Consider the following 15,687-nt stretch of genomic DNA (forward strand, 5'->3'; position numbering starts at 1 on the left):
TATAACACCCAAAGCTTTTCAATCAGATAAAATTAGTATTTTATGACTTAGATTTCGTAATTACGAGCTACGAGAATCCCGCGAAGGCAGCACGAGTGCATATTGACGGATCATGTGATCAACCGGAGAGGACTGGAGGAAGAAACCGTTGTCAGCGCCTCTTTCATCCTTAAGCCACCGGAGCGAGAGGACCAACATGTGCACCAGGTGAGATTTACGGCTTTTATTTTAACCGGCTGATTGTCCTTTGTGTGTTCAACGGTTTTCTAACGTGCAGCTCTCCGCCGCGTGCGCTTTGTGCAGGAGACGCAGAGAGCTTTTGTTTATATTTCCTGTCACAGCTGCTGTATAATTCAATTCTTCAACTGGTTCAATTGAGACATTTGATTTTAATTTAGTAATTTAAGCTATCTGTGATGCTTAATTTGTTGATATATTCACAGCTCAAAAGTAGAAAATCTGATCCTCTCATGTTGCAAAAAAGGTTTGCTCATTTCTGGATTTAGTTTCCACTAAAAGGCCCCACACAGGCTTGTTTTGCTTTTTTGCTGAGGTTTCACTTTCTGTCTTACTAAACTTCCCTTGTGTGTTAGCAAGTGTCATATGATACCAGAAATGTCTGACGAGTCAAGATATTTATAACATTATCATGCACAAACTCTGGTGAGTGCTCCCTATAAAAGTGAACACTGGGTGCTACGTGTTGATGTTGCGGAGTGGAACCTGTCCCACTCTTTTAACAGCTTAAACTGAAGCAGATCTCAAAGGTCTTACATGTTTCCGCACTTTGACCCTCTTTGTTATCATTACCATGGATTATAAAAACCGATGATTGGATCACTGTGTCTGAGATATCGTAACCAGGGGCGTAGCACAACATTCTGGGCCCTGTACAAAGGCATTCTCTGTGGGCCCCTCCCCACATCTACAGCTATTCATTCTAGCATCTTTCTGTGTACTCAGCCCCCTAAGTCCGACACCCCTGATCCTAACTGATGCTGACGTTGCTTACACAAGAGGAAATAACTTTTCTTTGTGTGCTTCTCTGTGCAGCGTCCAGCCTGTTGAATGGTCCACCGACATCAAGAACCAGAAGTGAGTATTAATTAAAATTAAAATAAAAAACTCCTCTTCAGCTGCCAGGGTGCTGGAAAGTTATTTGGTGCTTCTTAAAATAGACATTTTTGTTAGATGACAGTGTTGTCTTTTTTTTTTTTTTTTTAGTTTTGATGGCATCGTGTTGGTGACCCAGAGCCATGACACGCTGCCCTCCAAGCTCGAGTGTCTGAAAGCACCGCTGCAGGACTACAGCTCTGTAAGTCTCTTCTACCACCTGCAGCCAATCAAATTCGCTTACTATAAAAATATGTATTTTCTCACCTGATCGTCCTTTGTCTCTATCATAACCAGACTGAATTGACATGTCCCATGACAATATGTTCTTACAGGGTTTTTCCCCAACATTTATGCTGCTTTCTTGTGAATTACTTGATAATTTCACCTCTTCAGGCCTGTGTTGGCCATATACTGTACAACCAGTGAATGTAGATGACAAGTAGACAATGTTCATTTTAAAGGGTCAACTCCAGTTGTTAAGCCAGTACCTACATCAATGGCAATGGCAGGAGTTGCCTAGCATGCATGTCTTTATGGTGGGAGGAAAACCCAAGCAAACACAGGGAGAACATGCAAACTCCACACAGAAAGGCCCAGACCGGGGGTCTAACCCAGTACTCAGCAGTGCCTACTTGCTGTGAGGTGGCAACCGTGCCACCATGTTCTATAGTGGCTCTGTTTTCCTGTGTGGTGTTACTTTCCTTATCTGCTCTCCCTCAGGTGGACAGCGGTCTGGGGGAGGAGGTGGTGGTCCTGAGGGTCCCTGGTCTCCCTGGTAACCGCCTGGTGTTTGCCTCCACTGGCCCGGTAAACCGCGACTACGATGACGTCAGGCGCTTCAGTGATGCAGCGGTCAACGGCATCAAAAGGTCAGTTGATATGATGGAAGTTTTTTTATTTTAATTTTTTTCCTTCAGTGTCTCATATTGCTGGTTTAACTCCAGGTTTCTTTGTCTCGCTCCCCTGTGTGTCCTTTCAGGGCTTTGAAAGCAGGCATGCAGCGCCCCCTGCTGGTCTGCCCTCCACACCAGGACTATAAGAACAGCACCGTGGTGGCTGCACTCGGGGCCCTTCATGCTCTCTACATGGTGAGATAATAACTCCTTCTCATCCAGGGCCTACATAGAGACTCTGTTCACATTTTGCATTTAATCCATCTTGAGTGATCCTTCTGAAAGAGGAAAAGTAGTCCTGTGAAGTACTACTTTGCTAATATACTACAAAAATGGTTATATAATATGTTTTGTAGTGTGGAGTTTCAAAGTCTAAGTTGTATCTGCATGTATCTAAATATAAAATACTAGCTCAGAACATTAAAAACAAAGTGTAAGCCTGGCAAAAAGTACACTCACTTGTTCTAATCTTTTTCCTCAAAAAGCCCCTTGAAGTGCGGGAGGGGAACGTAAAGCCCACCGACTACAAGGTGTGTGTTCTGGGTCTGTGGGCAGCAGAGGAGGCTGAGGGAAAGAGACTGGTGGAGATAACCGAAGCTCTGGAGAGTGGGAGGTGGGTTAAAAACACTTCACCTCATTCCCTGCTAAGATTTCTCATGTTGTGGTGTTCACTCATTCACCATCAGCTGTCCGGTTTCTCCTCCTTAGACTGGCATGTCGTGACATTGGTGGCTCAGACCCTGAACGTATGGCTGCTCCTCGTGTGGCTGAGTATGTCCAGGAACTCTTCAAAGACAGCCCTGTACAGGTAGCAAGAAACACAATCTTCTTATTTTGTTATTGTTAGGTGAAAGCCAACAGTCAATTTCAGTCACAGTCCAGGTCAATTGAGTGGATGTTTGGTTCTTCAATGGCACTAAAAGCCACTTTTTCTGGCCCCAAACATACAAATGTGTCTCTTTATTAACCTCCAGGTCGAAGTGATCAGCGACGTGAAGGTTCTGGAGAGAGAGTATCCCTGTCTCGCTGCAGTCAACCGCTGCGCTGACAGTAGGAGAACCTATTTTGTTTTAATCAGTTATTAACATGGCCCAAGACCTGTTTTAAATATAGATATTTTTTGCATACTTATACACAGTTTGCTCCTCGTACAGGTGTACCTCGTCACCAGGGCAGAGTTATCAAGCTGCAGTACTGCGGAGAGGGACCTGTCCAAAAGACTCTCATGTTGGTGGGAAAGGTAAGAGGAGACTCTGACTTCTGTCCTTGAACCGCTAAAACATTAAAGGATCAAAATATGAAGTCATATACTCACCGAAATGTCCCTTAAAACATAAAGGTCAAAACCGCAATCTAACGGCTCACTATTTTCTGACATTCTGTAGACCTAACAATCAATCGATCAATAATTCAAAAATAAAAAAATAAATAGTTAGTTGCTGCCTTTGTTTCAAGCTAAACAGGGAGAAGTTTGTGGAAGGATGGTCTGATTGGTGTGGTAGTAGAGAGCATGCATTGCGTCCGTACGTGACAATGTCCTTATTACGGACTACTTAATAAATAGAGGTTGGTTCTTATGTGGCGTTTCCAGGGCATCACCTACGACACCGGCGGAGCCGACATCAAGGCTGGTGGTTACATGGCCGGGATGCACAGGGACAAGTGTGGAGCTGCTGCTGTGGCTGGCTTCTTCCTGGTGAATGCCCCTCTCCCCCCCTCCTACACACACACACACACACAGACACACACACAAAATTTGTATATATGAATTTTCCTGCATGTAAGTAAATAAATATTAGTCTTTTAGAGGATGTAGAAGGCACATACTGTATGCTCTGATTCAAAAGTTAGAAATAAAAATTTTGGATATTGACAATGTATGCATTTGTTTTAAGTTTGCAGCACTGCTCCCTTCCTAACCCCTGCTCCTGCTCTCTAGACTTTAGCCAAGCTGAAGCCAAAACATCTGAAGGTTATCGGCTCCATGGCCATGGTGAGGAACAGTGTCGGTGCAGGTCGGTGTAACCCACTTTTCTTCATCATACACGTTCCTGTTGACATTTCTGTCATTGGGATCTTTGGTAGAGCACTTCTGTGTGTTTTCTCAGATTGCTATGTGGCCGATGAACTGGTGGTTTCCCGTGCGGGTCGCAGAGTGAGAGTGGGAAACACCGATGCCGAGGGACGCATGGTGATGGTCGACCTGCTCTGTGAGATGAAGGAGAAGGTAACAACCTCCCGTTGTTAATGAACTAATCTGTACATCCTAAACTCTGTTCTGCACTTCTATCCCTTCTCACTCTGATCATCTGTGTCTGCAGGCTGTATGTGAGATTTCTCCTCAACTGTTTACTATTGCTACTCTGACTGGTCACGCCATCAGAGCCATGGGACCCAACTACTCTGTGAGTACTGCTGAAATGCTGCAACTTACTGAGTGATGTTGATATGTAAACAATACAAATTCAAATAATTGGCTGCAGTAGAACTCAGTTGTTTGTTTCTGTGTAGATCATCATGGATAATGGACCGGCCCATCGCAACAAAAATGCTGCTCAGTGGCAGAAAGGTAAGAAACTGTGAAAAGTTCATTTTTTAACTTGGGAAGTATTGAATTTCGAGGGGGAGGGGGGCAACTGAGCAAACTGCTGAGAAAGAATGTAAGATGTAGTTAAAAGCTTCGGGGGGAAAAAGCTGGTAAAGATCATTTTGTCAAACTATAAGGATAAAGGCTACAAAGCACTATGTTAATTGATCATTTAATCCATGAATTGATTTGTGATTGTCAGCAAATTTATTTAGATTTAGCATTTGGATTAATTGATTATCAAATATTGTGTTTAAAACTTCCCAAATGTAAATATTTTTAATATAATTATAAACTGAATGTGTTTTGGGTCAAACTGTTATATAATTTTGGAATCTGGTTGTTTACATGTGTCATGACTTTTTAGAGAGTAATTAATTATAAATTATTAGCTGATTGTGAAAAAAAAAAAAAAAAAACTACATGTTTGCCGTCCTATTTCCAGCACAACGGCTTCATAGTGGTTTGATGCTTCAGACAACTTTATTTCCTCCATCACTAACTAACACGTGGTCTTCGTCCTCTCTCGTGCAGCTGGAGAGGCGTTGGGCGATGTGTTCGAGGTGTCCAGTATCAGACGAGAGGACTATGACTTCCACAAGGGAAAGTCTGAGTACGAGGATATTCTCCAGTGCAACAACCTGCCATCCTCCGCTACACCTCGAGGTCATCAGACCCCTGCAGCTTTCCTCATCATGGCCTCCGGGCTTGACAAGGTGCTTACACATTATCGGAATAAGTTATTTGTCTGTAAGTATGAAAAATATATGATATGGAAGAAGTGCAGCGATTAACTTGTATTATTACTTTCATTCCTGAATTTCCAACACAGCATGGTGTGGATTCTAACGCACCTCTGCCGTACTCCCACATTGACATTGCTGGGTCCAGTGGTCCTTTCCCCGGTGTCCCAACGGGAGCCCCCATCCTCGCCATGGCAACCAACTACATCTTGTATGATAGTCTCTAAACAGATAGCCCCGGTATGAAACAGACCACACTATCTGCACTCAATACCAACTCAAATTTGGAACCGTCCAAGTATAAAGGATATCCCTGCCACAACACGTAATGCAAAGCGTGTAATTTTTCATGTCTGACATTCCTTAATACCTCAGATTGCTTTTCTCCAAAAATGTTCTTTGCTCTCTTTTCTAAGGTGTGACATTTGTCCTGCCTGCACCAATGACCCTGTTCTTAAGTGGCCTGAATCAACATATATATACTCAGGGGTTAAATGACAGTATAAAAATACTATCCTTTTTATATGTGTCTGTATGTGTGCAACAAACCGGGGACATGGTTGTGTGATAAGTGATGCTGTGTGCCAGTCAAACCAAGCAATATTCATTGATTAATAAAACTAAATTTGAAATTTAAAACTGTCACTGTCTTCTTTCCATGTAATTATTTTTGCCCAGGTTTGCATATTACACTTAAGTTATCAGAGGGGAAAGAATATTAGGAGGAAATATGGTTGTGTATCTCCACATATACACTGTACTTTCTATGTGAACACACCAATGTTCAATTTATTTATAAAGCACATATTAATACAACAAAAGCTGACCACAGTGCTGTACAAAAAATACAATAAAACAATCTTCAAGACAATTAAATCCCACTAGTAAATACTACTAAAATCCTATCACATCATTAACACAGCACTCATAGATGATCAAAAGCCAGAGTGAAAAAGTAAGCTTTCAAATGTTTAAACTCTATAGGAGAGGAACATTCCCTAATATACATACAGTACATATGTGTATACGTAGTATTCAGCAACGTATTGTTGCTATGGCAGGAAGTTGGAACTCTAGTAGTACATTGCAAGTTTGTAAATGAATGGGTTGTAACAGAATATTCTTACATTCATTTGGAGGAAAAAAGCCTTTAACAGTGTTTGCATAAAAACATGTTTGTTGCAATATGGTGCATTTGTTGATGGGGGTGGGGCTGTGGTTTTTACAAGATATTAGAATTAATTGAATTTTTAGTTGTCAGTAAACACCTGTTGTTGAAAATGAAAGGACAGGTGTTCCTCAATCCCTCTTCTCGTACGTGAATTGTACTCCTTTTTTCCCTATGTGTTGGTTATATATTGTTTAAAATATGCTCCCTATTGATTCTTGAGTTCATTGTCCATGGACTACAGAATTGTCCTCTCCAATATGGCCGAAATCGGTGCCCACTCCCACTGCCCACTTGACAGGGAGGTTACGACAACGGATACGGAAATGACGCAAAATTGCCGAGTCATTAAAACCTGACGTTAGCGCGCGCTTACAGCTCAAACCTTCCCTCAAGTGTTAGAGAGGTAGCTGCGTGCTGCACTTCTGCTGACAACAAAGAAACTAAACGTTTAGAGCAGCCTCTTTTCTTATACTCGGTGATAACTCAAACTGCAGCCTCCATTTTGACGGAGAAACGCTAAAGGCGACACAAAAAAGCTCTTCGTTTCATTCTACGCACAGCTACTTAAAACTTAACAGCAACCATGTTTGAGGCTCGCCTGGTCCAGGGATCCATCCTGAAGAAGGTGCTGGAGGCTCTGAAGGATCTGATCACAGAAGCCTGCTGGGACGTCAGCTCGTCCGGCATCTCCCTGCAGAGCATGGACTCTTCCCACGTCTCCCTGGTCCAGCTCACCCTGCGGCACGACGGCTTCGACTCGTACCGCTGCGACAGAAACCTCGCCATGGGAGTCAACCTCAGCAGGTGAAGCAGACATTATGACGTTACACATGCATAGCTAGATCATTAATATTATTTGTAAATCTGCTGCAACATTAAGGTTGTTAGCTCTCAGATAAATTAAGCATCTGCTGACTAGCTAGCTATCTAGCTAGGTATTTTGACAGGTCGAGTTGCCGAAGTTTGGCAGCCCCTAAAATCGATGTAGAAACAGCTGAGGTTTGGTTTGTCTGCGCGGTTTATGCCCATCGCGAACTCCTACCGTTGCACACTGTCACTTCAGTAACTTGTGTTAGCATAAATTTAATGGTTCGCGTTTGAAGCTTACAAAGACGGTGGCCATCTTGGCCGGATTGCCCGGGCATGTCTCTCCACTATACTTTACTCTTCACTCATATAGAGCAGCTTGCCCGGTGTTATTTACTCTTAGGTCGATTGGTTCACCGCAAGTTACAACTTTTGTTTTGTGTATGAATTACATTTGTCGCAGTTTGAGAGACAGCAGATGCGCATTACGTAGCAACGTCATTTGAGCGCCAAATTCTGCAGGCGGGAATTGTTGTTCAACCCGGGAACTTCCACTTCCGTTTCACTGCCGACTCTCTCTTTGTAACATAACACCGGTGCTCTGGATGGTTTTACGGTTTTGATTATGTCGCAACATTTCCATATGTGAAAACCCACATACTTTACTTTAATGCAGTAAATCTATTTTAAACGTAATGGTATAAGGTATATGTAATTGGGGACAATGAATTAGGACTGAAACAATGAGAAGTCAGTCCATGGACAGAAAACAACTTGTTTTATAATATTGATCGTTTTGTCTTTTTTTTTTTTTTTTTCTAAATTCCAAAAATGATCTCAAATGTCAGCTTGTTAATTGGGGTAATTGGCAGATTGGTTGATAATGAAAATGTATTTAGTCTAACACTGTATGCAACTGAATGCATTTTGCATGAGTTTGTGTATTTTCAATGCTTTTTAAAAATGTAACTTGGATGTTTTATTCTTTGACTTTTGACCAGGGCATGGTCTTGTTTTCAATCCTTTTTTGGTTTATAACTTGTCACCCCCCCCCCCCATCACTCTCACACAGTATGTCAAAAATCCTGAAGTGTGCAGGAAATGAAGACATCATCACCCTCAGAGCAGAAGACAATGCAGACACACTCGCACTTGTGTTTGAGACACTTAGTAAGTTTTTGAGTTATTGACATTAAAGCAGAATAAAATGAACCAGATGCTGCTTAGCTCGGTTTCTTCAGCTTATGTCTTATTTACCTAATTTTCTTTTTTCCTCACTCTTACAGACCAGGAGAAAGTTTCAGATTATGAGATGAAGTTGATGGACCTTGATGTGGAGCAGCTTGGTATTCCAGTAAGTCATTTTCCCAGTCCTGGTCTTTTTGGGTCCAACATACATTTTATCCACACTGTTCTGACATATATCTGCCTGTCTCCCTATAGGAGCAGGAGTACAGCTGTGTGGTGAAGATGCCCTCTGGGGAGTTTGCTCGCATCTGCCGGGACCTGTCCCAGATCGGTGATGCCGTCATGATCTCCTGTGCCAAGGACGGAGTCAAGTTTTCTGCCTCAGGAGAACTGGGCACAGGGAATGTCAAGCTGTCCCAGACCAGCAACGTAGACAAAGAGGATGAGGCAGTGAGTAGGAGTGTTTAATCAAGTTAAAGTGTGCTCACCTCATCAGCAATTCAATTGCTTTGGTTTTTTTTTTAGCAATGACTTTGACCAGTTCTAACATACATTTCATCTTTTCATAGATGATTCATTTTTAATATAACATGCTTTCTTATTCCAAAAAATGTTTTTATGATTTAATGTTTTTGCCCACAGAAGTGAGGATTAGGATCTAACAAGTATTCAGTACACTGTAAATCTGCTGTCATTTTTGTTCAAGCTAAATGCTAATCATGCATTAGTTACAGCTTCTCAGTTGTGACGTTTGCTCATGTGCTAGTCATCTGAATGTTTGACTTTCAATGGCTGGCAGTCTGACAAGCTATAATGTCACCTTTTGGCTGCTCAAAAATAAGATTAGAATAATGGACAATGAAAAAGTTTTGCATCTGGCCTTATTTTAATTTTTGTGATGGCATATGTTACATTTCACAATTTCCCTAACTTTGTTTTTAGGTTACTATTGAGATGAATGAACCCGTCCAGCTGATCTTTGCCCTCAACTACCTGAATTTCTTCACCAAGGCAACGCCGCTGTCGAAGACGGTCACCCTCAGCATGTCTGCAGATATCCCTCTCGGTAAGTGCCTTAGTCTTTATTTGGATTCATAACATGTTTACGGAAACTGTTGTGGCCCTAACTGGATTTTTATTTTTGTCTTTCTGCAGTGGTAGAGTACAAGATCGCTGACATGGGTCACGTCAAATACTACTTGGCACCCAAGATCGACGAAGAAGCTTCCTAAGTTATAATAACGGATCAAAAAGGAAGAATAGAGGAAAACGGGCGATTGGGACTTGTCCTGAGTGATTAAAGGGCTGACGTGATCTTGTGGTGGGGGATGATCACTCTGTCTGGGGTTTCTGATCTCCTGTTCAATGAGATTCACAGCAGGTGTAGTGTCAACTTTGATAAACTGTGATCTGTCCGCTGCATTAATGATGCCATCTGTGTGATGTGATAAACCTTCTGTGCTTTGACTCTTTATGTTCAAAGCGACAGGCAGTGGTTCAGATAGCACCGGTGTAAATTCCAGCACTTGTTTGCACCACTTTTGTGTCTCTCGTTCTCTATTTTTGCCCGTTATGGGAAAGCAGATTTCAATTATCCCATTCCTTGTAGATAATGCATTTGTAAATACTTCCTGTGGTTTCGCTCTGTCAGACAACCCCAAATGTTTTTGTATTCATTTATTCAGTCCAAAATAAATGATAACATTTTCAATTTGTTTTTTGTGCTTCTGACATTTGTGGACAAAAACATACTTGTTCTGTGCCTACAGGTCTTCAAAGCAATTGATTAAATTTGGACTTGTTTTGAAAAAATTGGCCTTTCAGTCAAATGTTAAGTTCAAACAGTCTTACTGCACTCAATTAGACTCCTTTTTGATCATAAGTAAAACCCAGAGCTAAGCTAATTATTTTCCTCACACTGAACCTGATAATACTTGCTACATTTAAGCCTGTCGAGGAAGGCCTCATTTTAGATAGGGTGGGTGGGTGGGTGGCACCTGTTTTTTTTTAATTTTTTTTGTTTTGTTTATGCAAAATATTTGTTTTTAACTCTTTGGACCCCAGACAAGGCGTTTAGAGGGTAAATTGTCTCTGGAGGAGCTGCTAACCTGTGAAAACAGGTTTTATAATACTTAAGCATATTTCTTTCAATGTATAAATCTGAAAAATAACTAGTAGCTGTAAATGGAGTAGAAAGTACCATACCTCCCTCAGTAATAGCGAAGTAGAAAGTAAGTTAACCATTAACTCAACATTGTACTTAACTACAGTACAGGAGTAAATGTACTTATGTTCCACTGCTGCAGCAGTAACCAGGTTTAGCCACTAGGTGGTGCTCTTCTGCTACTATTGCTTTTTTTGTGGAAGGGAGAAAATTATCACTTGTCAGGTGATCTTTGTGAAATCATATTCTGAAGAAATGTACTCTTAATTGCCATTTGGTAGTTTTCCCCAAAAGGGTGAAAAGTTGAACAAATCACAATTGGTGTGGATTTATTTTGTTCTCCATGATGGAAAGCACCCGTCGGTTAAATTAGAGTGATAATCTTGTTATACCTACATGACTGTTAGTGAGTGTCAAGGACATGCCATTTGTATTAGATCCCTTCTGCTGCTGCTGTTAGTTGGAGTCTGGCAGCTTCAGAGCTTCAGGCCTGTTTCCATGCAGGTCAGTGGGCAAACTGAATAAAACTGTTGAATATTCAGAGAATTCACTTAACATGCAGCCGGAAATAGCTAAGAGACACAAGCCTGCCGGCAGCCGGTTGATTTGTTTCAGTGCAGTAGGTAGTGTAGAGTCACAGACGCTTTTAATCCTCACAAAGCTTTAATCTGACTGGCAGCCACATCTGGCACCAGTCTGAAGTTCCCTACTGTATACAGAGCAGAATGTCTATGATGTAACGTGACAGAAAGAGAAAGAAACCAGCTGGTATCTACTGCTACTCTTCAAATTCAAGGCTGTTTTTTTGTTTTGTCTGCTTAAGAGAATAGTTTCAAAAAAAAAATTGGGGCGGGCGGGGTGAATATATTCTAATAATTCTATAATATAAGATTGATACCACTCTGCTGTCTATGGTAGTCTCTCATTGCTAGACCTATATCTCCACAGCGCTGTGGAGATATAGGTTTGGCTCCTCCACATGTACATTCCAGGTTAGGAGAAAAAGAAAACGCTCTGGGTTGTTTGTGCTGAGCTCCGGACGCAGCAACGGTTGCTCTACAAAAGGGTCTTGGGAAGGAAAACTATAACCACACCCTTATCCGTTGTTTTTATCTATCTCTTATTCCCTTAAAGAGGGATTTTCTCATTTTCCAGGCCATTGCTGTAAAATCTGATCTTGACTGTCCTGGTTGAATAAAGCTGCCTGAGGAAAAAACAGCAGACCATAGACAGAGCAGATTATAACCTCACAGTAGATTGCCTGCCATTGTAATCCCAGACTTGTCTGGAATATTAAAATTCATCTGCTATAAAGGGTCTGGACTCTTGTGAGTTTGCACCTATTCAGTTTTTTTGTGGATTCAGTTATGCCAAATACATTTGATTCATGTATTTTATAATACCTGTATGTCTGTTGGCATTGTCCTAATCCATACCAGCTATCACCAGTTTTCTACTGGTATTGAAATGTTCTTGAAAACGTATTAGAGAAGCTGCCATAGTAATTTCCTTTCTAAAACACAATGTACTGCAGCCATGGATTTACCTGATTAGAGCCACTGTTCCAGATAAGAGAAGTGTGTGTCTTCAGATGCAGAGCAGAGAAAAGAGATAGGACTGTCATTTTAGGAAGTGAGCGATGAAGCAAAGCGATGGTGCAGACATTTAAACTGCCTCAATATTTAATTAACTACTGCCATCCAGGTTAAGATGAATTAATTCCTGGAACATAGCAAAGAGGGTTTAACCTGACTGGGGTTTCCGCTTCTGAATTGGCCTCAATTTCAGACTGCAATTTTAGACATGCTTCATTATGATGAATAATTTCAGAGCTGTGATTATGGGTTATATTTCATGGTTAGAGTATATCAGGCCAGTCAGACAATACGTCTTTATGTCAGAGCTACATACAAAAGGTTCTGTCAAGTTTGAAACTTAGCATAACTTTTCTATCATGCTGACTTTATATTACTGTAAATCCTTGTTTGTTTTTGTATGTTTTACTTTAATTCGTTTTCAATTTCTTTATATATTTCAGATAAATATCTCATTCAAAAGTTGGTAATTATCATCCAATCTTCAACAGTGAACATTATCAAGCACAATGAACTGTTTATTATCAGTGGCATTACATTTTTTTCATCTGCCTATTCAAGCTGAACCCAACACAGACTGGTATTACATAAGCAAAGGGTAAATTGCGTTAATTTGTATTGCACCCTTTCAGACAAAAGTCATGACAAAATATGCCAAAAAGAGATGCAGCCTAAATGCAGTTAAATTAAAACTAACCCTTTAGATTTATTACAAATGGCCCTCGAGTATTAAATCTAACTGCTGAGATAGAGCATTTTCAGCATTTTGTCATATCGAAGTATCACAGAATACTAGTGTTGTGTAGTAAAATCAGAAGACCTCAAACAATTGCAAGTATCCCTTCTAAAGTTGTTTAGATCTAGCTGGTTTAGGAGTTTAAATTAGGGTTTGTATTAGTAACGCAAAGCATGTGGCCAAAAGAATTAACAGAAAAAAACTCATGGAAAAGGACTCAAACACTGTTTAGTGCCCCCTGGCCCTTTGGTTCTGTGTCCAGTAGGCCATTTAAATAATCGAATAATCAAACCCCATTAATCTTTCTTTGTTGAACTTTACATTGGTCGATGAGTTCATCAAAATAAAATTAAACTGAAAAACAAAACAGAAATGTACCTAAGTCCTCACAAAGTTACGAAACAATGCCAATCCCTCCACAAGTTACTTTAAACATCAATTTCATCAAACATTTACATTATCTTGTGTTATTGTGGGATCCTGATCAGTTGCATGAAAACAACAGTTTCACCAGGCTCTCAGCAGTGTTTCAGACTTTCTTTGATAAACTAAGAATCACAGTCTCAAGATGCAAGCAATTATTATTAATATAATACATTCCTTCATATTTTAATGCTTTTTTATGAGCTTACACTTGATGTAGCCTGTTGCATTCAAGTGAACCTGATCTCTACAGTGTTATCATGAGGCTGCATTCCTGTCTCTCTTTCTTCTCTCTCCTCTGTCTCGGTCTGGCCTTTAAATTGCTTTCTGGAGGCAGGGGATTTGAGCCAGGGAGATAAGGGGAGCGGTATGAAACACTCTCGCTAGCAGTCTTTCTCTGCAAGGCAGGGGGAGTGTACTGAGCGTGGTACATTTGCTGAGACAGAGGAGAGAGCAGGTCGTACTTATCATCCCTCGGGTTAGTGAGGAAACGCCTGGCGACATCTTTCAAGCCCATTTCAAAAACTGCCGTCAGCCTCATCAGCAACAAAACATAGTGCTTGTGGATAGAGATGTCAACGCATACAGTAGATTCTCACTGAAAGTACATATAGATGCTGCAGAATGGATGTTTCTCTATCCGTCAACAGATTTATGTGCACGGTCTTGTGTGTGTGTGTGTGTGTGTGTGTGTGCGTGTGTGTTTTTTTCTTTTCTTCTTGTCAGTCAGTCAAGTCCTGGATGATCCCAACCCAACCCTCAGACCTGACACGCTCTTACATAAGCTCTCAGTGCTCTGCTGTCTCTCCACAAAAGCGACATGCATAGATTATTGATGCCAGCACAGAGCGAAACAAGTCCTCACATGGCATGGATAATAGCAGTCACACATGTGCTTCGTGATCCACCTGCTTTAAACCACCATGTTGCATATTTCATTCTTTCTATTGCAAACAATTTCTATTCTTTGTGGTGTGTGGATGAGGGGATTCCTTCTCCACAAACACACCACTTTACTTTTTATGCATACAACCACAAAACATTAATATGACCCTCCTCCACCCTTTTCCCTGGGCTTTGATTTTACACAGCGTGCCTCACTAGTTGACACACACCTTTATCTGACTATGCTGCGCTTGTTGAAGTCATTCCCGCAGGGATTAGCATATTAATGGCATGTCCTCTTTGTCCCTGTTTTCTCCCAGTCAGATTTCACAGCAGCGAGGGAGATGGACGAGGCGGTGCTGACAAGGGGGAAGGGAAGAGCAGAGATGGAGGACGGTGTTGTAGCTTTGGAGTCACATCTGAGTGAAATTGGTACAGGTGGGACTAATAATCAATAACGGAGTCGATCTTGACATGATCTCAGTGACAATTGAAAGTTGTACTTGCAAGTCACTTTATTTGGTGAGTGGTGATCCAAATGAAAACATACAACAGACAAACTGCAACTTATGTTGTACTGCTTTGGTGAAAGATATTCATAATGTTTTGATGCAAAAAATACTGTATAATTGATTCTTAATTTTCTTTTTTAAATTTGCACAGATATCACAATTCATTGCATATGTTCATTGTTATGTTGTTAAGACAACTGTCATCAAAACCTCTGTATTTTCCAGATAACCAGCAGGGGTTTTAAATGGTTTATTTAGCAAAATAAGTTTTTCGATGTTTTCAAACCATAAAGGTGCACCTTATTTAAAATCGAGCTAAAACGATTAATTTCCTAGTCGATCATCAGAAAAATAACTATTAAAGTAATTTCCTAATTCCAGTTTCTCAAATGTCACAATTTGCTGCTTATCTTCATCCTTTTCAATAGCAAACCTAGTCTTTTCAGTTTGAGGCTGTTGATTAGACAAAGCAAGCAGTTTTTCAACCTTGGGCTTTAAGACATTGTGATGGTTAATACATTTTGTTATAGACTAAAGAAAAATAATGCAAAGATTAATGGATAATGAAATGATTGTTAGTTGCAGCTCTGTTAGAGATTCATGGTTTACACTGGGCAGTGATGTTGCAGAGTATTACTATTGTGATTGAAGATTAGATTATATATATTATATTCAAAAACAACCAACTCACTGATTTTCACTCATAAACATGGTCTTGTTCATAACCAGCATGTGAAATTCTAAACATCTTTTAAAAATAATTCCTCTTTTCCTGCCTCCCGTCACAATCACATCTCTGTCCCTCTCAGTCCAGGGATGGCTCGGTTCGCTACTTAGCAACTGTTTCCACGGCTACGAAGTTGCTCC

At 40.8% G+C, this 15,687-nt stretch overlaps 2 protein-coding genes across 2 annotated transcripts; both read left to right on the top strand.

The window, feature by feature from the left end:
* The first annotated feature begins 83 nt into the window (after positions 1-83).
* On the top strand, positions 84-5,976 carry zgc:152830 (uncharacterized protein LOC767682 homolog). Its single transcript, XM_039802633.1, has 16 exons — positions 84-207; positions 1,054-1,095; positions 1,225-1,315; positions 1,837-1,985; positions 2,096-2,204; positions 2,495-2,622; positions 2,718-2,817; positions 2,984-3,059; positions 3,164-3,249; positions 3,601-3,705; positions 3,949-4,024; positions 4,118-4,236; positions 4,331-4,414; positions 4,521-4,578; positions 5,131-5,312; positions 5,429-5,976. The coding sequence occupies exons 1-16, from the start codon at positions 197-199 to the stop codon at positions 5,564-5,566; spliced, it is 1,554 nt and encodes a 517-aa protein (XP_039658567.1). The 5' UTR covers positions 84-196; the 3' UTR covers positions 5,567-5,976.
* An 894-nt stretch (positions 5,977-6,870) lies between these two features.
* Positions 6,871-10,220, top strand: pcna (proliferating cell nuclear antigen). Its single transcript, XM_039802637.1, has 6 exons — positions 6,871-7,314; positions 8,390-8,487; positions 8,604-8,671; positions 8,761-8,955; positions 9,448-9,571; positions 9,661-10,220. The coding sequence occupies exons 1-6, from the start codon at positions 7,094-7,096 to the stop codon at positions 9,735-9,737; spliced, it is 783 nt and encodes a 260-aa protein (XP_039658571.1). The 5' UTR covers positions 6,871-7,093; the 3' UTR covers positions 9,738-10,220.
* Positions 10,221-15,687: the final 5,467 nt, after the last annotated feature.

This window comes from Perca fluviatilis, chromosome 6 (assembly GCF_010015445.1).
Source record: "Perca fluviatilis chromosome 6, GENO_Pfluv_1.0, whole genome shotgun sequence".
Classification (NCBI taxonomy): domain Eukaryota; kingdom Metazoa; phylum Chordata; class Actinopteri; order Perciformes; family Percidae; genus Perca; species Perca fluviatilis.